The 25,318-nt window shown below is 38.6% G+C and overlaps 2 protein-coding genes across 45 annotated transcripts in view; one reads left to right on the forward strand and one right to left on the reverse strand.

Moving 5' to 3' along the window:
* Window positions 1-11,407, reverse strand: part of ZNF568 (zinc finger protein 568) — a 30,791-nt gene extending 19,384 nt beyond the window's left edge. For 3 of the 35 annotated variants that reach the window (XM_086351948.1, XM_086351919.1, XM_086351938.1), the window contains exons 1-6: window positions 10,815-11,089; window positions 9,794-10,155; window positions 9,605-9,673; window positions 7,029-7,192; window positions 6,247-6,519; window positions 3,911-3,969 (exon numbers count right to left, since the gene is read on the reverse strand). In XM_086351948.1, the coding sequence (XP_086208074.1) occupies window positions 3,911-3,969; window positions 6,247-6,280 (93 nt within the window). In that variant the 5' untranslated portion in view covers window positions 6,281-6,519; window positions 7,029-7,192; window positions 9,605-9,673; window positions 9,794-10,155; window positions 10,815-11,089. Of the gene's footprint in view, window positions 1-3,910; window positions 6,140-6,246; window positions 6,520-7,028; window positions 7,193-9,604; window positions 9,674-9,793; window positions 10,156-10,731; window positions 11,090-11,211 lie in introns of those variants that run through there. The other 32 variants (XM_086351951.1, XM_086351922.1, XM_086351942.1 and 29 more) reach the window with 25 other exon arrangements.
* Window positions 11,135-23,460, forward strand: ZNF829 (zinc finger protein 829). Of its 10 annotated transcripts, none has more exons than XM_086352127.1 (5): window positions 11,135-11,269; window positions 12,275-12,348; window positions 15,051-15,177; window positions 15,480-15,575; window positions 21,437-23,460. In XM_086352127.1, exons 2-5 carry the CDS (start codon window positions 12,316-12,318, stop codon window positions 22,414-22,416), a joined length of 1,236 nt encoding a protein of 411 aa, XP_086208253.1. In that variant the 5' UTR covers window positions 11,135-11,269; window positions 12,275-12,315; the 3' UTR covers window positions 22,417-23,460. The 10 variants fall into 10 exon arrangements, with proteins under 10 accessions (XP_086208253.1, XP_086208260.1, XP_086208252.1 ...); XM_086352126.1 differs by lacking the exon at window positions 11,135-11,269 and adding an exon at window positions 11,383-11,534; XM_086352125.1 differs by lacking the exon at window positions 11,135-11,269 and adding an exon at window positions 11,383-11,454.
* Window positions 23,461-25,318: the final 1,858 nt, after the last annotated feature.

A 25,318-nucleotide genomic window follows, 5' to 3' on the forward strand; every position in this document is an offset into this window, starting at 1 on the left:
CTTATGATTACACACTGGAAGTGAGAAATAGATTTAAGGGCCTAGATCTGATAGATAGAGTGCCTGATGAACTATGGAATGAGGTTCGTGACATTGTACAGGACACAGGGATCAAGACCATCCCCATGGAAAAGAAATGCAAAAAAGCAAAATGGCTGTCTGGGGAGGACTTACAAATAGCTGTGAAAAGAAGTGAAGCAAAAAGCAAAGAAGAAAAGGAAGGATATAAACATCTGAATGCAGAGTTCCATAGAATAGCAAGAAGAGATAAGAAAGCCTTCTTCAGAGATCAATGCAAAGAAATAGAGGAAAACAACAGAATGGGAAAGACTAGAGATCTCTTCAAGAAAATTAGAGATACCAAGGGAACATTTCATGCAAAGATGGGCTCGATAAAGGACAGAAATGGTATGGACCTAACAGAAGCAGAAGATATTAAGAAGAGATGGCAAGAATACACAGAAGAACTGTACAAAAAAGATCTTCACGACCCAGATAATCATGATGGTGTGATCATTGACCTAGAGCCAGACATCCTGGACTGTGAAGTCAAGTGGGCCTTAGAAAGTATCACTACGAACAAAGCTAGTGGAGGTAATGGAATTCCAGTTGAGCTATTCCAAATGCTGAAAGATGACGCTGTGAAAGTGCTGCACTCAATATGCCAGCAAATTTGGAAAACTCAGCAGTGGCCACAGGACTGGAAAAGGTCAGTTTTCATTCCAATCCCAAAGAAAGGCAATGCCAAAGAATGCTCAAACTACCGCACAATTGCACTCATCTCACACACGAGTAGAGTAATGCTCAAAATTCTCCAAGCCAGGCTTCAGCAACATGTGAACCGTGAACTTCCAGATGTTCAAGCTGGTTTTAGAAAAGGCAGAGGAACCAGAGATCAAATTGCCAACATCCGCTGGATCATGGAAAAAGCAAGAGAGTTCCAGAAAAACATCTATTTCTGCTTTCTTGACTATGCCAAAGCCTTTGACTGTGTGGATCACAATAAACTGTGGAAGATTCTGAAAGAGATGGGAATACCAAACCACCTGACCTGCCTCTTGAGAAACCTGTATGCAGGTCAGGAAGCAACAGTTAGAACTGGACATGGAACAACAGACTGGTTCCAAATAGGAAAAGGAGTACGTCAAGGCTGTATATTGTCACCCTGCTTATTTAACTTATATGCAGAGTACATCATGAGAAACGCTGGACTGGAGGAAACACAAGCTGGAATCAAGATTGCCGGGAGAAATATCAATAACCTCAGATATGCAGATGACGCCACCCTTATGGCAGAAAGTGAAGAGGAACTAAAAAGCCTCTTGATGAAAGTGAAAGTGGAGAGTGAAAAGGTTGGCTTAAAGCTCAACATTCAGAAAACGAAGATCATGGCATCTGGTCCCATCACTTCATGGGAAATAGACGGGGAAACAGTGGAAACAGTGTCAGACTTCATTTTGGGGGGCTCCAAAATCACTACAGATGGTGACTGCAGCCATGAAATTAAACGACGCTTACTCCTTGGAAGGAAAGTGATGACTAACCTAGATAGCATATTCAAAAGCAGAGACACTACTTTGCCAACAAAGGTCCGTCTAGTCAAGGCTATGGTTTTTCCTGTGGTCATGTATGGATGTGAGAGTTGGACTATGAAGAAAGCTGAGCGCCAAAGAATTGATGCTTTTGAACTGTGGTATTGGAGAAGACTCTGGAGAGTCCCTTGGACTGCAAGGAGATCCAACCAGTCCATTCTGAAGGAGATCAGCCCTGGGATTTCTTTGGAAGGAATGATGCTAAAGCTGAAACTCCAGTACTTTGGCCACCTCATGCGAAGAGTTGACTCATTGGAAAAGACTCTGATGTTGGGAGGGATTGGGGGCAGGAGAAGAAAAGGATGACAGAGGATGAGGTGGCTGGATGGCATCACTGACTCGATGGACGTGAGTCTGGGTGAACTCCGGGAGTTGGTGATGGACAGGGAGGCCTGGTGTGCTGCGATTCATGGGGTTGCAAAGAGTCGGACACGACTGAGCGACTGAACTGAACTGAGAACGAATTTAGGTCTGCATGTCCAGAAACATAGGCAGTCCATTTCTAGTTGATAATCCAGACCAAACGTCTGACTCTGGCATCTGAGAGGAACTACATAAATTTTTTGAAAGCTTAGAGTACCCTATATGTAGATCGTAACTCATTACCTCAAGGTTTTTACTTTCTAAAGAAAATTCACAAAGAACTATTTGGAATCCTCTAAAAGATAATCATTACCCATGAATTCAAAATACATCTAAAAAAAAAATCTATCTATACAAATCTGACAGTCTGTTTCTTGTGACATTTTTATATTTTAAAGTATTTACTGGCCACTTGCATTTTTTCCAACTGTTTGCTCATGTTCTTCACCCAATTATCTATATTCTTAATTACTAATTTTTAAGAATTATTTGTTGTTTTCTTTTTAATTTTTGGCCACATGCTGAGGCATATGGGACCTCAGTACCCCAACCAGGGATTGAACCTACACCTGCCACAGTGAAAGGTGGAGTCTTAACTACTGGACCACCTGGAAAGTTCCAATATACTTCTATATTACAAAAACTGTTTACAGTTTTGCCTTATTACAGTGTTTATGGCAGGTTTATTGAAGAGAAGGATTAATTTTGTGAACACGAATAAGGCATCTTCTCTTTTATCAGTTTTATATGCTAAACTAAAAAAGTAGGCCAATGAATACAGTTAACAAAAGAAAGTGATATAGATAATAATTATTAACAATATTTATCATTTATGGAGCACTTACTGTGTGCATTTAGCCCTCCCAATATTCCTATGGGATAGGTACTATTATTATTTCCATTTACAGATGACGTAACTAAGGCCAAAAAGATTAAGAAAATTGCCCATAATCATGCACTTAGTAGGGAGAAGGCAATGGCACCACTCCAGTGTTCTTGCCTGGAGAATCCCATGGACGGAGAAGCCTGGTAGGCTGCAGTCCATGGGGTCACACAGAGTCGGACATGACTAAAGCGACTTAGCAGCATGCACTTAGTAAGTCACTCAGCCAAGATTTGAACCCAAGTCTGTCTAGGCCCAGAAAAATCACTCTGCCAAAAGGAGAAATAACTGGATAAGCCACATGATCATATGGTCAATAGAAGTGCATATGTGTGTTTCAAGATGGAAAAGATACGAGCTGAGAAAAAAAGAGCCAGTGAAGTGGAAAATATTTAAAATATAACAGCGTGAGGGATTCCAGAGTTGGAAACAAAAAGAATCAACAGCAGAGGAAAATGAGTCATTTTGTAAAAATATAAAGAACACTGTTATCTTTTGAGACCATTAAAAAAAAACATGAAGAGCTATGGATATCAGAACTACAAAAAATTTTGTCATAGAATATTAGTATATATTTTAGCTCAACTTTAAAAATCTCAACTGAAGAAAATATTAGATCATTTTAAAGAAATATTCAAATTACTCTGCCATATAATTCTAATTTTTAATCTATGACCAAGAAAGACTTTTAATAAACTGAGCTTAAAATCACTAGAATTATGGAATTGTTTTGGATTTCTTTTTGATCTGGGTGTCAATGAAAAGTTTTTTTCTTTCCTGAATTATAAGTTTTTTCCCTCAAAAACAGAGTAAACTATTGGATGAACTTTATGTTTCAATTTGCTTTTGCTTCTCCAGATCATACTCAAATTTGAACTCAAGTTTTATAACCCTGTATGGACCTGTTTATTCATAGCCATATCTCACATCTCCCCTGGTTCTGATCTTCTAGCTGTGTTTTTCCTCACCATGATTTTTGACTCATTTTTTTCCAACTTACTGATAGGTTAAGGTAACTCATTGCAACTGGTTGTAAAATAATACAGGAAACAAATACATGCTTAAAACATACAAGAGAACTGGCCATATCCTCTTCTTCCTGGAAAAGGGCAGAGTCTGGAGAATGCCAAGCTGAGGAAAAAGAAATAAAAACCTATTTATTTTAAAGCTCCAGATAAAGGACTACAGAAATCTTCAACATCAGCTACAAGATTACCTGTAACGACCCTCAGAGCTTTGAGAAATATTAACCACCACCAGGCTACAGACACACTGAACTGTACACAGATGGCTCATAATTTTAATCCTATAGAATTCTATGGGAATTTCTAGAGGGCTAAGTCTAGGGTGCCCAATGAATCTATTTCCATAGGATCCTGATATAAGGATCCTATTCCTAATAGGAGACATATTAAGTACATAATAATAAATACTACAGAGATCTAAGGATTAAATTATTTATGAAGTACTATAAAGAATTTGGAAAAACTTTAATCATATACAGGTTATAGGCACTGTGGAATATTCATATGATGAAATGAAATACAGTTATAATTCTAAACACATTTTAAAATAACTTAATTGACATTTTTTACCCTAAAAAATTCAGGTCCTTCAGGTTAGAAATCAAACTGAACACTTGTATTTATTTCTGTTCTCTCTGAAACACAAGCAAAATGAAAGAAACAAAAGAAAAAAATCTCACAAGGACAAAGAATATAGAAGACTTCGACAGATAAGAGATGTCAACACTTACTTTTCCAGTAAGCAGCCTCAGGTGACCTCTGAAAATGGTGGGCTATTTACTCAACCCAGAAAACCCCACAAAATCATGCAAATCAAGAGGTTCAAATCTTTGTGTTCACTTTAAGAACACTCGTGAAACTGCCCAGGCCATAAAGGGTATGCATATCAGAAAAGCCACCAAGTATCTGAAGGATGTCACTTTAAAGAAGCGATGTGTGCCATTCCTTCATTACAATGGTGGAGTTGGTAGGTGTGCATAGGCCAAACAGTGGGGCTGGACGCAGGATCAGTGGCCCAAAAAGAGTGCTGAATTTTTACTCCACATGCCCCAAAATGCAGAGTAATGCTGAACTTAAGGGGTTAGATGTAGATTCTCTGGTCATTGAGCACATCCAGGTGAACAAAGCCCCCAAGATGCAGCGCAGGACTTACAGAGCTCATGGTTGGATCAACCCACACATGAGCTCTCCCTGCCACATTGAGATGATCCTTACTGAAAAAGAATGGATTGTTCCTAAACCAGAAGACAAAGTTGCACAGAAGAAAAAGATATCCCAGAAGAAACTGAAGAAACACAAACTTATGGCCTGGGAATAAATGCTGCAAAAAATAAATGCAAATAAAAGTTAAAAAAAAAAAGAGAGAGATGTCAACAAAATTTTGAAACCTAGAGAGCAGACAGATGACTGGTTTCTAACTTAGAGAAGGGTGAAGCTTAACTGAGCTTCATGTTGGGGAAACCATGGCGGAACACTTGAAAGCCTCAGGAATAGAGGCACTAGTTACTTCTGCAAGCAGAAGATTGGGGTGGGGCTGAAATACAAGGAACTAAATATAAGGTGGGGTTGAAGCAATGTAGAGAAAATAAGGGAATTAAGTGAAAGCTGTCGGTATGAAAGATGAGGTACTTCCCTCAACTTTTTTCCTTTGTTTGCCTCCCAGCGTTCCAGCTTATACTCCTCAATCTGTCTAGGACTTCTTGCTGGGAAAATTGACTAGTTCAAAAGAAAATGCATATAGATCCTGACACTGGTCAACCTTCAACCTCCAACAAAACACCCTATTAGAAAGAAGAGAAAGAACAGTGGGTGGGAGTCAGGATGGGGAGAAGGTGATGAGGAAGGGGTTAGGCAGAAAACAGATAAATTCTCACCTCCACTGTCAAAAGTCAATAGGAAATATCTAAAACAGAAATCAAACATTAGCAGTATGAGGATGTTATTCAGGAAAGCAGAGCTGAATACCAGAATATCCAGGAAAAAAATGTTCCAAGTAGTTGCTGATGGCTAATGGGAAGAGGGTATGGGAAGGAATGGAACAGGAAACTTTTGTTTATAGTTATATATTTAACAGCACTTAAAAAAATCAAAATGTATTTAAGAAAAATATAAAGTACATGAAAAATTTATTTAAAAAGCACTTGTCAAGTGAATAAAAACCATCGACAAAGGGACTTCCCTGGTGGTCAAGTGGCTAAGACTCCATGGTTCCAAAGCAGGGGGCCCAGGGTTAATCTGTGGTCAGAGAAGTAGATCCCAAATGCCTCAACTAAGACCTGGTACAGCAAAATTATAAAACAAAACATGATTTCTTGGTAGGAGTACTGAACTTCTCCTTTTACATCCTCTCTCCTAAATTCTGCTCATCTCTGAGCCACCTCACCTGTCCTTTCCATCATCCGAGTCAAACGCTTCATTGTCACACTGCTACTGTTGATCTCTGAAGGTTAAGAGGTACTTCAGTCCTTCCACAGTCCATACAGAGGGGTTAAGATAGGGTGCAGGTCTAGAAATTCCAGGGTCCACTGTATCTCAGGACTCCCCAGCTGGTGGGGAAGATCTCAGATCAGGAAGTCTCCTTTCATAACAGATACCTGCTCTTCATGCTTCTTTCTCCTTACATCACAGATCTGTCTTATCTTTGTGGAGCCAGGACCTGTGGGTTTATGATATAAATCCAATTTACCTGATGTCTTCTCACTGCATCCCTATCCCTATGGGAACTAGCCTTCAAGGTACCCCCAGGGATCACTATCTTCTGGTATTCATGTTTCTCATACACCCCTCCCATACTGAATAGGGTTGACCTGTCTAACCAATAGGATATTGCAGAACGACAACGTGTGACTTCCAAGGTTAGGTCATAAAAGACACTGTTGTTTCTGTCTTGCACATTTTTGGATCATGTACTTTGGATGAAGCCAGCTACCATAACATGAAGATATTCAACCAGCCCTAGGGAGAAGCTTCTGCCAGCAACCAACACCAATTTGCTAGCCATCTTGGAAGCAAATCCTCCAGTCCCCACTAGCCTTCTGATGACTGCAGCTCTGCCAACAACTGGATGCAACTTCATGAAATATCTGAGCCAGAATACCCTCCCCATTTCCCACAAAGTTGAGATAATGTGTTTATTGTTGTTTAAGCCACTAAATTTTGAGTTACCTTATTACACAGTAATAGATAATTAATATAGTCCCAAACAACTGACTTCCTTGCTTGTAATTCACAGTTCCTGGAGTCACTGACCAGAGATACTGAGATAGCAGGAGTTTGGAAGACAACTCAGACTCAGCAACTCAGGTTGAACCAATAGAAACACCAAGAGTCTAGAAACAAAGGGGATAAAAATAGTCAGGTTCACATAATATCTCCTCCTCAAATATCTTTTGTGAGCATAAAGGTATAGGCCTAATGCAGTGACAGATATAAAGCTGAGTCAAAAAACATTCAGATTTTCAGCAACCCCAAACTTGGAGTGAAAGAGAGTTGCATTAAAAGTCCAGCTATTCCATTTCTTATCTATCTTGACAACTGAGGTAAATAAGAGTTGCAATTTAGGATTCCCATACTCATTTGAAATGAGAACTATACTCATGTCACATGATATTAATTTATCATCTATGGTAAAAAAAAATCATACACAAGAGAGGAGACTAATCCTTGTTCTGTATGACAGAGAAGAAATAAAAACAGAAAACATTCAATTATAATAAATTTTGAGAAGCATTATGCCTGGGATATACTCCTAATATCCCTCACACCATTTCTATGTTTTTACAAAGTCCATTATCACTAACAAATTATGTAATTTATCATGCATGTTGTCTATCTCCTCATATAAAATACATGAAAACAGGGATTTATTTTTGTCTGTTTTGCCCCTGTTAGTAGGTGCTCAGAAAATACGTTGATAAACTGGTATAGCCACTAGGGAAAACAGTATGGCAGTCACAAAATTAAGAACAGAATTAATATACAATCCATAAATTCCACTTGTGGATATATATCCAAAAGAACTGAAAGCAGGCATTTGAACAGGTATTTGTACACTCATGTCCATAGCAGCATTATTTGCAATAGTCAAAAGATAGACACAATCCAACTGTTCATTAACAGATGGATAAACAAAACATGGTATGTACAATCAATGAAATATTATTCAGCCTTAAAAAGGATGGAAATTCTGACACATGCTTTAACATGGATGAACCTTAAAGAGATGCTAAGTTAAAATACTCACAAATGGACAAATACCGTATAATCTGGTATACAGAGTACATAATGAGGTAACGTCAAATTCACAGAGACAGAAAGTAGAATAGTGGTTGCCTGGAACTGGAGGATTGTTAAGAATGGGGACTTATTATTTAATAGGTACAGAGTTTCTGTTTCACAAGATAAAAAAGTTCTATGGATGGACAGTGGTGATGGTGGCATAGCAATGTGGATATAATGCCACTGAACTTGAAAGTGGTTTCAAGAAGACTTGAAAATGGTTAAGACAGTAAATTTTTGTAGGGTTTTTTTTTTTTCCTTTATTGAGGTATAACTAATTCACAAAAAACTGCACGTTTAATGTATATATCCTGATGAGTCTGGACATATGTATCTATGATACCAATACCATGACCAAGGTACTAAACATATCCATCATCTCCAAAAATTTCCTTGTGCTGTTTAGTTTTTTCAGTAAAAACACTGAATATGAGATCTATTCTCAACATATTTTAAAGTGCATAATACCATTTTTAAAATATAGGTACTATGTCGTACAGGTCTCCAAAGTTTATTCATCTTACATAACCGAAACTTTGCACTCACTGGAAAACAATTTCCCATTTCCCTCTCTCCCAGCCCCTGGCAATAACCATTCTACTCTCTGTTTCTTTGAATCTGATTATTTTTGATAGCTCATATAAAAGAACTGTGTAGTATTTGTCCTGAAACTGGCTTCTTTTATTTCATAATGTCCTAAAGGTTCATCCATGTTGTCACAAACGGCAGGATTTACTTTTTTCTTAAGGCTGAGTAATATTCCAATGTATGCATATGCCACATTTTCTTTATCCATTTATCTGTTAATAGAAAGATGTTTCCAAATCTTGGCTATTTCAATAATGCTTCAATGAACATGGGAGTAAAGATATCATGACAGCAAATTTTATGTCATTTTTTATGTTCTCTCTACTTTCCCATAATTTTAAATACACACACATACACACAGAGTGGGCCCTTGAACAACATGGGTTTGAACTGCATGAGTCCACTGAGACACAGATTTGCTCTCAATCAATCATATTACAGTACTACTACACAATCTGAGGTTGGTTGAATCTGCAGTTGCAGAATCTAGGATACACAGAGCCAACTGTAAAGTTCTACTTGGATTTTTGACTGCAAAAGAAGGAGAGGGGATTCACATCCCCATACTGTTCAAAGGTCAACTGTATATCACAGGCAAATGAAATACTACTAATTTCAGGTAATTAAAATTAGAGGAAAGCAATGTATCAGATAAAAAAAAAACTGGGTGGATAGTTTGTAGTTCAAGTGTTCTAAAATCTTATTTAGTTTGGGTTTTGATAAACATGCATGTTAAAAACTCAAGGATAGGAAACCAAAGCAGTGGAGAGAGAAAAGGGGATAAGGTAAACCTGCTCAATTAAAAAGAACGCATAATAGAAAATAAAGCAAATTTTTATCAGCAACCACAATAAATGTAAATGAATTAAACTCACCTATTAAAATAAGTCAAACAGGATAAAAGGGGGAAAAGCCCAGCAAAATGCTCTTTATAAGAAACAGACCTGAAGTATAAAGACATAAAGGGAAGGGGTTGTAAAATGAAATGCCTGGAAAATGTAGTAACAAAACCTGAAAAACAATATTAACAGACAAAAGAGAACCGTGGACTAAAAGACATTTACCAGGATAAAGAGGCGTGTTTCCTAATGATGCAGATTGAAATCTTAGTCCCAATTCTTCACCCACCTCTAACAGGATTAGACATTCACACTTTTTGCCATCTAATTTTGCCTTGCCCTCTGACTGTGGGTGTAATTAATGTTAAGCTCAGGCATCTGTAACATTAGTATACTTGGGAGCAGAGGTTTTTATGATTATCTTGTACTCTGGTGATTCACCAACAGAAGAACATGTCCTGGTAACCACTGTCCTTTTTTCCTGAGTTGCATTAAGAACACATGTGGAGCCGGTCTGAATGGATTCTGCAGCCCAGCCCCCCAGGCAAGCCCAGCCTACATAACCTGAACACAGAGATTCTGCAAACCTGTGAATAAGAGAATAAATGCTTACTGTTGCATGCCACTGAGTTTAAAAGTGGTTTGTTAGGCAGCATTACTATGATCACAATAACTAATACAAATAATAAAAGAAGCCATAGGAAGATGAAATAATACATCTGAAAAAGATCACCAAGGGAAACTGGAAAGTAACAGAACAGGGCTAAGTATGGCTAGGGGCGGGGTGCAAAGAGCGCTGGGAAGCAGACTAAGAAAGAATGACGAACGGGGAGGAAAGACCACGTGAAACCAGATACAGAAATTTCTTTCAAGCGGTTGCCAATTATGCCAAAAGGCGACAACAGAAGTCAACTGAGGTAAGACAAGAACCACTACACATCACAATCACAAACATTTCATCACATTCACACACACTGTACATCTATCTGATAATCACACAGACAACACCGCACGTTATCATAAATCACAATCACAAACATCACATGACACAAACATCCCGTCACAAGCATTCCATCACACCCACATAACCACACCCCTCATCATCCTCACATCACAATCTCTCTCTCACACACACACACACACAGCATCGAAACGCCACAGACCATCATAATCACACACACACTCTAATTCTCCACCAGTTTCTTGTTCTGAGAACTCCAACCACTCTCCAGGGGCGCACTCCCACCCGCAGCAACTCCGCACTGCCACTATTCCACTCGGGGCCTCCTTAAAGGCTCCGCCCGCCAGCCTCGCGCGTTGCTTCAGCCAAGAATGTTTCACGGCCTCCTTAAAGTCCCGCTCCGAGGACGCGGTAGCGTCACCTGCCGGAAACACCCGAGTGCGCATCTAGCGCGCAGTGTCTGGGACGCCGGGTGCAGGCGACACTCGGGAAGGTCAGGTGCGGGTAACTCCGAACCATCCCTCCGCGCCCGCCTCCCAACGGACGTTCCACAACACAACACCTCCCAGAAGGTCCCGCGGCCGGAGTCAACTTCCGGCCAGAAAGGAGCAGGCGCTTCCTGTGTGAGGGTCGGGGTGAGCCAGGTCCTATCGGGTAGCTGAGCCCCAGCGTGCTGAGATACCTCGAATTGCAACTCCGAGACCTGGCTAACCTCTGAATTGAAGGAGCAGTCGTTTCGGGTGGGTCCAGGCAGGGCGCTGAGAGGAATCGGCCGTGGGGACAACTCTGGACCACATTTCCCAGAGGGCCTGGCGGCCTGTCACTCTTCTCGCGGGAACTCGAAATTTTCATCACGCCTGGCGGGACCGTTAGATTCGTGAGGCCAGAGATCGTGGGCCCCTGGGGACCTGGTTCAGCTGTGCAGGTTCGGACCTCAGGGGACCCGAAAGGTCTAAATTGAAGAAACTGGAGACCTATACGGAGCTTCTGTGCTGGCGGAATGGAGTGAGAAGGGGGGAAGTTATGCGACTCGTATGCAGATATAGGATGCCTGTCATTGTGGGATTGTGACTGTGTGTCCCTATGGTAGTACGTGCTCATAATACCAAGACAGTGGGGTGCCTGCAACTGTGCGAGTGTAATTATGCGTCCTGTGGTGAGTTAGCGATTGTGTCTGTGTTACCACGTTTGACTCTGTGTGTGAGGATGTGCAGTTTGTGTTCTCTTAAGTATGACTGTGCAGAATGTATGGGCTTCCCCGGTGGCGCTAGTGGTAAAGAACCTGCCTGCCAATGCAGGAGACTTAAGAGACGCGGGTTCGATCCCTTAAGACGCGGGTCAAGAAGATCGTAAGAGGGCATGGCAACCCACTCCAGTATTCTTGCCTGGAGAATCCCCTGGGCAGAGGAGCATGGCAGGTTACAAGCTATAGGATTGCACAGAGTTGGACACGATTGAAGCGTCTTAAGCATGCACGCACGTGCGGAATGTACGAGTCTGATCAGCTGTGCGGTTGTTACTCCAGAGTTCAGTTCTTAGGAAACCTCTGTGAAGTTTGGTTTGATTGGAGTCCTCAACAGCAGTAACCGCAGCTTTCTTCTGAGACACTGGGAATGGACGGGATACCCCATTTTCCTCTGATCTCCTTTACCTGTGTGTACTGAGGGGTGGGGATGAGAATGGGGCTGGGCTGGGGCTGACTTGTGACCTGACCAGTGTCTTACCCTTACTTTCTACTCTCCCAGTTCTACCCTTCTCCAGGTGAGGCTCAAAAGAGAAGGAAAGAATGCATGATGAACTTCTGCAAACAGTGTCCAAGGTATGTTGGGATTTCCTCATTGCTTTCTGTCTTCTGAAAGTTAATGCTTAATAAAGGTATATCATTTGATGATAAGTTCCTATGATTTTCCTACTGGAGAAAAGGATAGTTGAGCCTGCTACTGAAGCACAGTAACTCCCATATACCTAATGTTTACTTATTTGGAAAACGGCTCCACTTCTGTTTGTCAAATTTTTTTCTTTTTAAAGGCAATATTTATTATGACTTTAAAAGCATGACTATTTTGGAGAGTTTCAAAACAATTACCAAGAAAAAAGTAAAATAGGACCACTCAAAAACCAGTGTTAATATTTTTGTGTATTTTAATTGTTTTTCCAAAATCAAATTATACTTCATTTACCATTTTGAGTGATAGTCACTCAGTCATGTGTGACTCTTTGCGACCCCAAGGCCTGTAGCCTGCCAGTCTCCTCTGTCTGTGGAATTCTCCAGGCCAAAAAAGTATTCTCCTCTGTCATCAAATGATCTTTGTAAATACAATTTTTCAAAGGTACATATTATTTTTTTCATGAATGAGTTATAGTTTATTCTTCAAATCAGTTGTATGAGACATGAAGTCTTTGCTTTATCTCAGGAAGGGGGTGGAGGGCTGGCAGGCAGCTAGAATTTTGGAGTCTCCTTGTAACTAGAAGAAACAAAAATATCTTTATTCACTTATGTTTCAACATGTCTCATCTTGGGGAACTCACCAATCATAAGGCTATCAATCACGTTATTTTTTTTTTATTTGAGTATTAGAGTGTACCCAGGTAGAAGAGTCAGAATAGGGATACTATCTTCACAAGGTATAAATTTGGAGCTGAAATTCAGTTCTCATGGAACTAAGTTTAGAACTCTCAATTTTAAGAATGTGTGTTTGGTACAGAGGCAAAGAAAATCAAGAAGAGAATCAGTCTTCTCAAATAAGCTTAAGGCCGTTCTATCTGAATTTCTTCAGAAAGAGTTGAGTCCTTCCAATCCATTCTCCTGTGCCAAAGCCCAAACAGAGCATCTGGTTCCCCTCTCCCATCAACCTCTAATTACACTCACCAGCTCTATATTGAAGATATTGCCCAATATTAATATTCTAGGAAGGTAGTATACTGCAGTGGGGAATACATTGAAATTTGTTTTCAGAAGCTAACCTAGTGTTTGATCTGGAAATATCTGAAACATTCCCAGTAAAATCAGAGAAAGACAAGGGTACACACCATTACCAATGTTATTTAACATTGTTCTGTGGGCATTAACCAAAGCACTTAAACAAAAGGAAAATTTAGGTTAAAAATTAGAAAAGAGGGTGTAAGATTATTACTTTTTGCAGATGACATGACTGTGTACCTGAAAAACCAAATCAACTTATAACCAACACTCTGAAATAAGCAGGACTTCATAGGAAGCAAGGAAAAGAATATTTTTTTCCCAAAATTTCCACTCTTAACTCTATGGCTAATTTTTTTGTTGCCCTGGATAAAAGCTTGTGCAGTCTCTAAAATTTTTTTGATCACTCTTCAGTATTTTTTGGTTATTTTCAGTCACAAGATCAGACTTATTTTAGTAATTACACTCTCTGGTTGAGTGTAATAATGTGCAAATTTTATTTAAAGCCTGTTCTCTGATCTTAGGCTTACTTCAGGCTAGAAGCTTGCATTGTGAAAAGGAGGACATATAGTCCTAAGCTGCTTTATTTCCTTAACCTGAACTCCTTTCTCTGCTCCGTAGTCCATTTCTTTCCCATAGTCCTTTATCCTCCTATTCCTAGGTATTAGTCTCTGGATCTGCTCCCAGATATTATCCTGGGCCTTGCCTTTTACAATTATACTGGACTTCATTCACCATTCTTATGTTAGTTTCCTAGCTTCTGAATATAATACCTTTCATTTGCTTATTCTCTAGTTTTGATGGCACACATAAGCCAGTACCTTCCCAAGAAAAGCTGGACAGGAGAAAATTTAACATTCATTCTCTATGAATCTAGAATTGTCTTGAGCTAATTTTCATACTAGCTTGGTATTTAATATTGCTTGGTATATAATCTTCATATTAACTTTGAGTATTGAATTCTCTGCCAAAATTTGTTGTCCTTTGTAATATTAAAGGAATTAGAGACTTCCCTAGTGTTCTAGTGGCTAAGACTCTGCACTCCCAAAACAGGGGGCCCAGGTTTGATCCCTGGTCAAGGAACTAGATCCCACATGCAGTTAATTAATTAATTAAAAAATAAAGGGATCATTTCATTTTCTTATTTTAAATAGTGCTGTTGAGTCATCCATTCCCATTCCGATTTCTGAAAATTTTTAATGTGATCCACACAAGGTTTTAAAAAGTTCTGTTTTTCCCTGATATTCTGAAATTTTACTCCAAAATATAACATAAAGTATTTTTTAAAGTCTATCACATTTCCCCCTCTTTTAGGGCTTAAAGGGAACATGGGAAGGGACTCTTATTTATGCAGATTTTACTGTGGCCAGGCACTGAGCTGCAGGCTTGCTATTTCATCTCATTGGAAAAGTCCACTCTATTTGCACACTCCTAGACAGATCCCTCTGTACATAGCAGATATGGCTTGGCTGATGTAATAGGATCCAGCTCCTTCAATTTGCTTAATAATCTGTCCTTTTCTGTAGAGCTCTCTATCATCTCATTTACTACCATCATTTTCTTCTCTCCTTCCATTGTGAAAGCATGTGTGTTATTTTCAGGGGTCAATGATGTTCAGGGACGTGTCTATAAACTTCTCTCAGGAGGAATGGGAATGCCTGGACTCTGGTCAGATGAATTTATACAAAGAAGTGATGTTGGAGAATTTCAGCAACCTGGTTTCAGTGGGTAAGGATGACTGTCCCCCCAATTCAGAGTCTGCTCTTGGGAATGTCTCCTTTCTCCACTGTGAATTACTCATTCCAGGTAACCAGCTAAATTCCTGCTCTCTGTCCCCCAAGGAATGGTTGAGTTGGAATGGAATGGGAGAGCTGGAAATGGGCAGCTCTGTTGGGATATGGCTGAAGCTTCATCTTCATTTTTTCTCTCGTCCTTCCTGTAGTGGCATCTCTCTTGATCACCAAAGGACTGGATCTGATTTCTGGGACACCAACAGCATAACCATGTCCCGTGTCTTTTCTTGTGATCAGGACTTTCTAGTTCTAAACCGGCTGTGATCTCCCTTTTGGAACAAGGAAAAGAGCCCTGGATGATTGACAGAGAACTGACCAGAGGCCTTTGTTCAGGTAAGCAAGAGATGATAGTGCAGGAGTAGAGCCTGAGGAGATACTACCTGTAGGATGTTATCAGGAAACTCCCTACAAAAACCCAAGGCCTCTTCCATAAAAGATATATCTTGTTTTTTTTCCTCTTATACTTTTTTCTCTGTCCAACGTAGCAAGTATTAATGCCTTCCTTCTTCATTTCCAAGGCAGTTATTCTACCCACTTTTTAGATTTCATTCCTTCATTGGATATGCTGCATTTAGACTTATGTAAGAGTAGATATTCCCACCCTAAGAAGTGTGTGTGTGTGTGTGTGTGTGTGTTTTCTTTTCCAATTTATCATTTTATCTACTGGTTTTCATTTTATCTACTTTCCAGAAAATTACTAGCTGTAATTTTCAGAACCCTTTCCCAATCACTCCCCTCTTTGTCCTCCCGAAAAATACACACTATCTTGACTTCTAACTCTATGAAGTAAGTTTTGCCTGTTTCTGAGTTGCATGTAAGTGGAATCATACAGTACTTATGCTTTTATTTTTCTTTCTCACCTTCATGGGATACATCGTCCATGTTATTGCATATCAGTTCAGTTCAGTTGCTCAGTTGTGTCCGACTCTTTGCAATCCCATGGATTGCAGCACACCAGGCTTCTCTGTCCATCACCAACTCCCGGAGCTTGCTTATGCCTGTCCATTAAGTCAGTGATGCCATCCAACCATCTCATCCTCTGTTGTCCCCTTCTCTTGCCTTCAATCTTTCCCAGCATTAGGGTCTTTTCAGATGAGTCAGTTCTTTGCATCACGTGGCCAAAGTATTGGAGTTTCAGCTTCAGCATCAGTCCTTCCAATGAATACTCAGGACTGATTTCCTTAGAATGGACTGGTTGGCTCTCCTTGCAGTCCAAGAGACTCTCAAGAGTCTTCTCCAACACCACAGTTCAAAAGCATCAATTCTTTGGCGCTCAGCTTTCTTTATAGCCCAACTCTCACATCCATACATGACTACTGGAAAAACCATAGATTTGACTAGATGGACCTTTGTTGGCAAAGTAATGTCTCTGCTTTTTAATATGCTGTCTAAGTTGGTCATAACTTTTCTTCCAAGGTGCAAGCATCTTTTAATTTCATGGCTAGAGTCACCATCTGCAGTGATTTTGGAGCCCAAAAAAATAAAGTCTGTCACTGTTTCCATTGTTTCCCCATCTATTTGCCGTGAAGTGATGGGACCAGATGCCATGATCTTAGTTTTCTGAATGTTGAGTTTTAAGTCGACTTTTTCACTCTCTTTTCTTTCACTTTCATCAAGAGGCTCTTTAGTTCTTCACTTTCTGCTATAAGGGTGGTGTCATTTATGTATCTGAGGTTATTGATATTTCTCCCAGAAATCTTGATTCCAGCTTGTGTTTCATCCAGCCCGGAATTTCTCATGATGTACTCTGCATATAAGTTAAATAAGCAGGGTGATAATATACATGCATTTATTGCATATAGCTAATGTTGGTTCATTCTCAGTGCAATGTGGTATTCCATTCTATGGATATATTTTACATTATTTATTCTGTATTGCTAATTATTATAAATTAAGTGTCCTTTCTACTACTGACTATTGGGTTGTTTTCCAGTTTTTAGCTGTTTTACATAATGCTGCTGTGAACATCTGTGTACATATATTTTGGTGTATATATATACACATTTCTTTTTGGTGTATACACAGGAATGGAGTTACTAGGTAACAGGATATGTGTTGGTTCAGTTTTAATAATGCCAGTTTTCCAAAGTGGTTATGCCAATTTATATTTCCAATAGCAATATGAATGTTGCTATTGCTCTGCATTCTTGCCAGTTCTTGATATTGCCAGACCTTTTAATGTTAGCCATCCTGTGGTATGTTTATGTGCATGTGTGTGTGTTCTGTGACTTGCCCATTTAAGTTTCTTTGTTCTGTTCATTGGGTTGTCTTTCTTTCTCTTACTGATTTGAAGGAGCTCTTTGTATAGTCAGAATATGAGCCTTTGTAAATATCTACCTCTATCACTTCCTTTTTATTCTCTTAGTGTTGTCTTTTGATGTTATTAATTTTAAGAAGACAAGCTTACCTATCTTTTCCTTTATAATTGTTGCTTTTTGTGTTTTGTGTAGGATTCATTGCTTACTCCAAAATCATGAAAATACTTCCTGTTTTATATTCTAGTAGCTTTGTTGCTTCACCTCTTACATTTAGATCTCCAGCTCCTTGGAGCTGATATTTGATGTAGTATGAGGTGGGAGTCAAATTTCATTTTCTCCCCCATGTGAATATGCAGTTGACCCAGCAAGGTCTACTGGAAAGACTTTCTCTCTCTATAAGACTACTTTGCCATAAATCATGTGTTGCCATATCTATAAGTCTGTCTCTGGACTTTATTATGTTCCATTTGCTTGTCTACCTGTGTCTGAATACCATACTAGAATGGTACTATAGCATTTTAAAAAACCTGCTCACTGCTCTGTGTTGACATTGTTTCCTTTATTCTTTTCCATGAGCACCTGTATTTTTCAAAATTTCTTTTATAACTATAGTCCACATATCCTAGTGACATTGCCCTTCGGTAAAATTGCCTCCTTTACAGTACTTTTAATGTATATTAGAAAAAAAGTGTTTATTAGACATACTTAATAGGGCATTACACTCACTCCAGTGTTCTTGCCTGGAGAATCCCAGGGACAGGGGAGCCTGGTGGGCTGCCATCTATAGGGTCGCACAGAGTCGGACACGAGTGAAGCAGCTTAGCAGCAGCAGTAGCAACTCTAGTTTTGAAACTTTTGTTTTCCCCTTTTTCCTTTAAATGCTATTTAAGTCAGTAAATAAATAAAACTCCAAAAGTACAAACCATAAAGCAAAATCATGAACTGAAAATACATCAAAATTAAGAATTTCTGTTAAATGAAGGACACAATAGATAAATTTAATGCAGAGTAGATCGGAAGATAGTTGCTAATTAATAGGAAGAAGTTAGTGACCCAATAAAAATACTGATAAAGGTTAATGAGGTTAAAATGCTAATTAATAAGCCTTTCAGATGTTGACACTTAATAATGACAAATGCAAATAATGACAGTAATGAAATATCACTTTTCACTTACTATCATGGAAAAGTAGGAAGCTGGATAACGACAGCTGTGAGTGGGGACTTAGAAATTCTTATGCATTCTTGGTGAAAGTATAAAATGGTATTGCCTTTCTCATCTGTTACTACTTAAACTGGTATACATATGCCCCATTTTTGAGTATATATCTACAATTGAAAATCATACAAAAGGGTAAATACTTAATGTCTTTCCAGTGCCATACCAGTGTATTTTTCATGTTCACTTGAGGATTATTTAATTATCTGGGGAAATGTATCTTTGTTTCACTTATTATTTGCTATTCATTAGGGACCAAGTTCTCTTAAAATTAGATATTAAGTTTAAAAAGATTGGTAAATTGCAAATGATTTGTCTAGTGGAAAAGGTAGTCTGGAAGGAATAGGATAATATCTTATTGTCTTATTCTTATCTAATAGGATTATCCTATTATCTTAAAAATTTTTATCCTTTTTTTCTGTTAATGTGGCTGGTATCACCATCTGCTTTTTTATTTATTTATTTATTTATTTATTTTTTTCACCATCTGCTTCTATGCTTGCTTCTGGACATCCTGGGCTTGAAATAAAGATATTGTACTACTGCACTCTATAGTACTATACAGTAAAATATACAAAAGCACAACCACTTGTAGAGGATGCACACACGTGACAGTGTACACCAGACACGTGAGTTATGTGATTGGACATGTGAAAGATGTACTTTTGCATTTTTTAAAGTTTGCAACTTGAAGGTTTGTCTGTAGGGGGCTTACGGTATTGTTTTCTCCATTCAGCCATTCTCTTTTTATTTGAGAGTTTAATCCATTTACATTTACAGTTATTGTTAATAAGTAACAACTTACTATTGCTATTTTATTATTTTCTGTCCTTGTAGTTCTTTTGTCCCTCTTTCCCTCCCTTGCTGCCTTCATTTTCTTTCTTTATTTGTATTGATATGCTTTGACTCCTTTCTTTTTCTTTTGTTTATCTTCTATAAGGTGTCTTCTTTGTAGTTATCATTGGGCTTTCAGAAATATAACAGTATGTTTTATGCTGATAACAGTCACATACAAAAATAATTTTACTTCTCCTTATCCACTCTTTGTGCTGTTGACCTTGTACCCATCTGGTACATAGATTAGTTCACCAACCAGGAAGCTTCCTCCAATCCTTCCAAGTATTTTACTGGAGTGTCATTATTTAGGCAAGTGTGACCAGCCCCATCCCTTGAAACAAAGGATCCACTGTGAATCACCTCTTTATCATAAAGTCAGATATGATCAAAAGACCCTTGTTGTGAATAATGAAAGATAGTCCAGTGGTTTTTGAAGCTGGGAACAAAGACCAAATACATTTTTTTGAAGCTGGGAACAAAGACCAAATACATTTTTTTTTAATATCACAAGTATGTATATTTTCTGTTAATTCTTTATTCCCAGTTCAGTACCAGTGTCCCTGCCTATGCTAGATGTTCCTGACTCCAGATTTTCTCTGGTTCCATTTTTCTAGATTTCTAGTTTTCTTTGAGAATGGAAAACTATAATCATCCTTTCCTGTGGGATAGGGAGGAGATACACTCTTTGAATTCATCCTTCAGCTTTTACTCTGCTCTGCACTCTGCTATTAGAAGTGCCTGATGCCTCCAGTTCTTATGTATTTGAAGGGATTTGCACCATGAATCAATACTGTGGAATTCACCCACTGGAGCTTGTTTAGTATTCTGTGGTCTGCAGTCACTTATCACTCATCCATTGACTTTCCAGTTTCCAAGTTCTGTTTCTTCTCCAGTATCTTTTATCCTCATGGGGTTTTCCTTTCCCTTTGTTAAGCTTTTAGTGTAATTTTCTTATGGATTCATGAAAAGCATTGGTAAACTTATACCTACAGTCTGCCATTTTTAACAGAAATTATGCCCCCTTTAAAAAAAAATATAGTTGTCCCTCATTAAGTCACAAATTCTATATTTATGAATTCATTTACTCACTGAAATTTATTTGTAAATCCCAAATCAGTACTTACAGTGTTTTCATGGTCATTAACAGATATAATGCAGAGTGGTGGAAAATCCTCGTTTCTCACAGAGACTGTTTCATTCTTATTCTCTTCTTTCTCACGCTCAAGCTACCTCCCTCTTAGTGACTGCCATGGCATGAAGATTCCATTTCTCTGTCCTGGCATCAGCATCACAGAATTCGAAAGCAAACTATTTTCACTGCATCCCCAACATGTACCAGGCTCTATTCACAGACGTGATTTACCTGTCTACCATTCTCACCAGTTTCATTCAGCACCCTAGACTTGCTGTGGGCTGTCCCCCAATGTGAATTTGCCAACAATATACCCTTTGCTTAAAGTCACTAACCCTCCACTATCCCCATTTATATATTTCAACACATTTATTCCTCAGTAGTCCTGAAAGCATGACAGTTATCCACAAATTACAAGACATAGTATGGTGCTCTGTGAGTATGTACTTATATAAATGTATATATGCTTAGAATCACTATATAATGTGGAGGATAGCCCTGAATAATGTGGACTCGCTGAAGTTGCAGGTGATTCTAATCCCCACCAGGTTCTCTTCAGCTTCCTCTATTGCCTCTCCTTAATGTCTGTGCTTTCCTTAACAATTTTACAAATTGCTTAGCCATGTTTGAGAACTATCTAACTGTTTACTTTCCCAAATATTATTTTCAGTTTAATCTTTGCATTTTTCAGAAGTTTAACCTTTCCCAGAATAAGAAAAATAAGCATATGCCTTTTTGTTTTCTTTCAGATCTGGAATCCATGTGTGAGACCAAGTTATTATCTCTAAAGAAGAGACATTTTAGTCAAGTAATATTTACCCATGAAGACCTACCCACTTTTTATCAGCCGACATTTCTCATTCCACATCAAAAAACTGTTAATGAAGAGAAATCCTGTGAATATAAAATATGTGGAAAGGCCTTTAATCAAAACTCACAGTTTATTCAACATCAAAGAATTCATTCTGCTGAAAAAAACTATGAATGTAAGGAGTGTGGGAAATCCTTTAGTCGTGGCTCACTTGTTAGTCGACATCAGAGGATTCACACTGGTGAAAAACCCTATGAATGTAAAGAATGTGGCAAGGCTTTTAGTTGTAGTTCGTATTTTTCTCAACATCAGAGGATTCACACTGGTGAGAAACCCTATGAATGTAAGGAATGTGGAAAGGCCTTTAATTATTGCTCAAACCTTAATGATCATCAGAGAATTCACACTGGTGAAAAACCCTATGAATGTAAAGTATGTGGAAAAGCCTTTACTAAGAGTTCACAACTTTTTCCACACCTGAGAATTCATACCGGTGAGAAACCTTATGAATGTAAGGAATGTGGGAAAGCCTTTACTCAACATTCAAGGCTTATTCAGCACCACAGAATGCACACTGGTGAGAAACCTTATGAGTGTAAGGAATGTGGGAAGGCCTTTAGTAGTGCCTCAACACTTACTAACCATCACAGAATTCACACTGGCAAGAAACTCTATGAATGTAAAGAATGTGGAAAGGCCTTTATTCAGAGCTCAGAACTTATTCAACATCAGAGAATCCATACAGGTGAAAAACCATATGAATGTAATGAGTGTGGAAAGGCTTTTAATAAAGGCTCAAACCTTACTCGTCATCAAAGAATTCACACTGGTGAGAAACCTTATGACTGTAAAGAATGTGGGAAGTCCTTTGGTAGTCGCTCTGACCTCATCCGCCATGAAGGAACTCATAATGGATAAGTGATAGTTCCTTTTGATAAACTTGATAGTAATATTTTTAAAACAAGTGATGCAAAAATGCAAGGGGAAAAAACTGAAGGTTCTTCTGTGTAATAGTTTCCTAGGGTTGCTGTAATGAAGTACCAAGTACCACAAAACAAGGTGGCTTAAAACAACAGAACTTATTCTCTCATAGTTTTTGAGACTTGAAACCCAAAATCAAAGTTGTTGGCAAGTTTGATTCCTTCTAGGGACTCAGGAAGAATCTGTTGCACACCCTTCTAGCTTCTTATAGCAGCAATTTTTGACATGCCTCGGCTTATAGAAGCATTGCTGCTGTCTCTGCCTCCATCTTCATACTACGTTCTCTGTGTGTCTCTGCATCTGTTCTGTTATACAGACACAGGTCATATTGGATTAGGGCTCACCATAAGGACCTCATCTTAACTTGATTTTATCTACAGAGACCTTATTTCCAGGTACTATCACATTAACATACCAGGGGTTGGACTTCCAATATAGTTCAACCCATTACACTGTTAACACTATTTTTTCTAATGTGTTTGTAATTTTATGTATAACATTAATCAAATGTATTTAATAATGTGAATTCAAGGTCTAAATTAAACCCCCTTTTCCCTCAAAAAATTCTGTCCCCAAAATTCTATGTTTTAGGACCATCTTTTCTATTTCTGTGGCCTACATCATCCTACACTGTAAATTGTGTTGCATAGGCTATCTTTGAATTCATGGTGGAATTATAAATTTGTATTTGAAGATAGCTTGTTAGTATTTTCTTGTTAAAAAAAAAAACAGAGGGCACAAAGAAAGATTTATAAGCCTGTGAAACAGAAATGACTGCTTTCAAATTATCATAGTATATCCTTGCAGGCTTTATTTCATGTAATCATGATATACATGTTGTACATATGGTACATGTTGTACCATAACCTGCTTTTATCATGCTACTATTTAAGTACAGATGTTTATGTATTATTATTTTTAATGGTGTCATAATCTTTTCTGTGGTTGACTCTCATTTTGCTAAATAACTACTGATAAATATTTTGGTGCCTGTTTAAACTTTTGTAGTTACAGAAGTTGCCTTCTAAATGCAACTTTAGTACTTTTTTTGTTTGAAATTTCAAAACATTTAATTTCAATGTTGAAATAACTAATGAATATTTTCTCCCTGTAAAAAATTGCCAATAATCCCCAATTCCCTCATAATCGCTATTATGAATTTATTTTTATCCATTGAAACCTTTTTTTTTTAAGTTTTTTACATGCATGTGCACATACAACCAAATATGTAAACAGTTTAGAAAAAGTGTTGCTTTATACTTTTTTTTTTATAATTACTAATGATGGTTATGTTGGATTGTTGTAAGGATTTAACTCATTTGAGTTAAGTGAAAAATGGGAGTCTTACTAACATATAGTAAGAATGTAGCTGGTAGTTATCCAAAATTAACATTAATATTTTCAACATTATTATTTATGGAAAGGACTTTTACCATGTTTCATCATAATTTATATCAAAGAATTTATAATGAAAAAAGGACCTATGGCTGTAATGTTTGCAAAAAAGCATCTTAGCAACACTTACTCCTTATTCAACATGAAGTATAAAAAAAAAAAACACTAAGAAAACTCAGAGACAAAGAATGGGTGAATAAGCCTACATTAACACCTTGTACTTCATGCTGCACAATTATCTCATACCCAGCAAAAAACCTATTTGTCAAGAATAGTTGAAAACCCAATTGTCAAAAAAGAGAAAGACATGAAATATTGTTAATAATCACTTCCTTCTCAGAAAATCTGTACATCATATTCTTTTCCAGAATGGGAAAAAATTAAAATATGATAACAATAAATATTGACAATGCTCCTCCAAATGTTGGGGCTTCCCTGGTGGCTCAGTGGTAAAGAATCCACCTGCCAAGCAGGAGACGTGGATTTAATCCCTGGGTTGGGAAGATGCCCTAGAGAAGGAAATGGCAACCCACTCCAGTATTCTTGCCTGGGAAATCCCATGGGCACAAGAGCCTGGCTGGCTACAGTCCGTGAGGTAGCAAAGATCAGACACAACTAAGCAATTAAGCACACACACAGAAGCATACAAGCACATTATGTAGAAAAACTTTTGAGGGTTGGCAGGCAACTAGATCTGTATTTAGATTAAAATGTATAGACTGGGACTTCCCTGGTGGTCCAGTGGTTGAGAGTCCACTTGCCAGTGCAGGGGAAAAGGGTTTTATCTTTGGCCCAGAGTCGGACATGACTGAAGCGACTTAGCAGCAGCAGGAAGATTTCACATGCTGCAGGGCAATTAAGCCAGTGCGCCACAACTAGTGAAGCCTGTGCACCCTAGAGCCTGTGCTCTGAAAAAAGAGAAGCCACTGGAATGAGAAGCCTAAGCATGGCAACTAGAGTAGCCCCTGCTCCCTGTAATTAGAGAAAGACCCCTGCAGCAACGAAGACCCAGCGCAGCCATGTCCCCAGCTTCTGTGCTTAGTCTTGTCCGATACTTTGCGACCCTGTGGACTGTAGCCCGCCAGGCTCGTCTGTCTATGGGGATTCTCCAGGCAAGAATACTGGAGTGGGTTTCCATGCCCTCCTCCAGGGGATCTTCCCAACCCCGGGATCAAACCTAGATCTCCTGCGTTGCAGGCAGATTCTTTACTGTATGAGCCACCAGGGAAGCCCAGTGCAGCCATACATGAATTAAAAAAAATTTTTTTAATGTATTGGCTTGCTGATAATATCAGGAAATCACTAATAAATGAACTAAATATGTAAGACAAAATGTCAGAAAAATGAAAGCAAACTAAATTCGAACATAGAAGAAAAGACTTCCCTGGTGGTCCAGTGGTTGCCGTGCCAATCTTCCAATGCAGGGGGTGAAGGTTTGATCCTT

The sequence above is a fragment of the Bos grunniens genome, chromosome 18, assembly GCF_055505025.1.
Source record: "Bos grunniens cultivar Pamir isolate PY7600 chromosome 18, Bosgru_T2T1.0, whole genome shotgun sequence".
Lineage (NCBI taxonomy): Eukaryota > Metazoa > Chordata > Mammalia > Artiodactyla > Bovidae > Bos > Bos grunniens.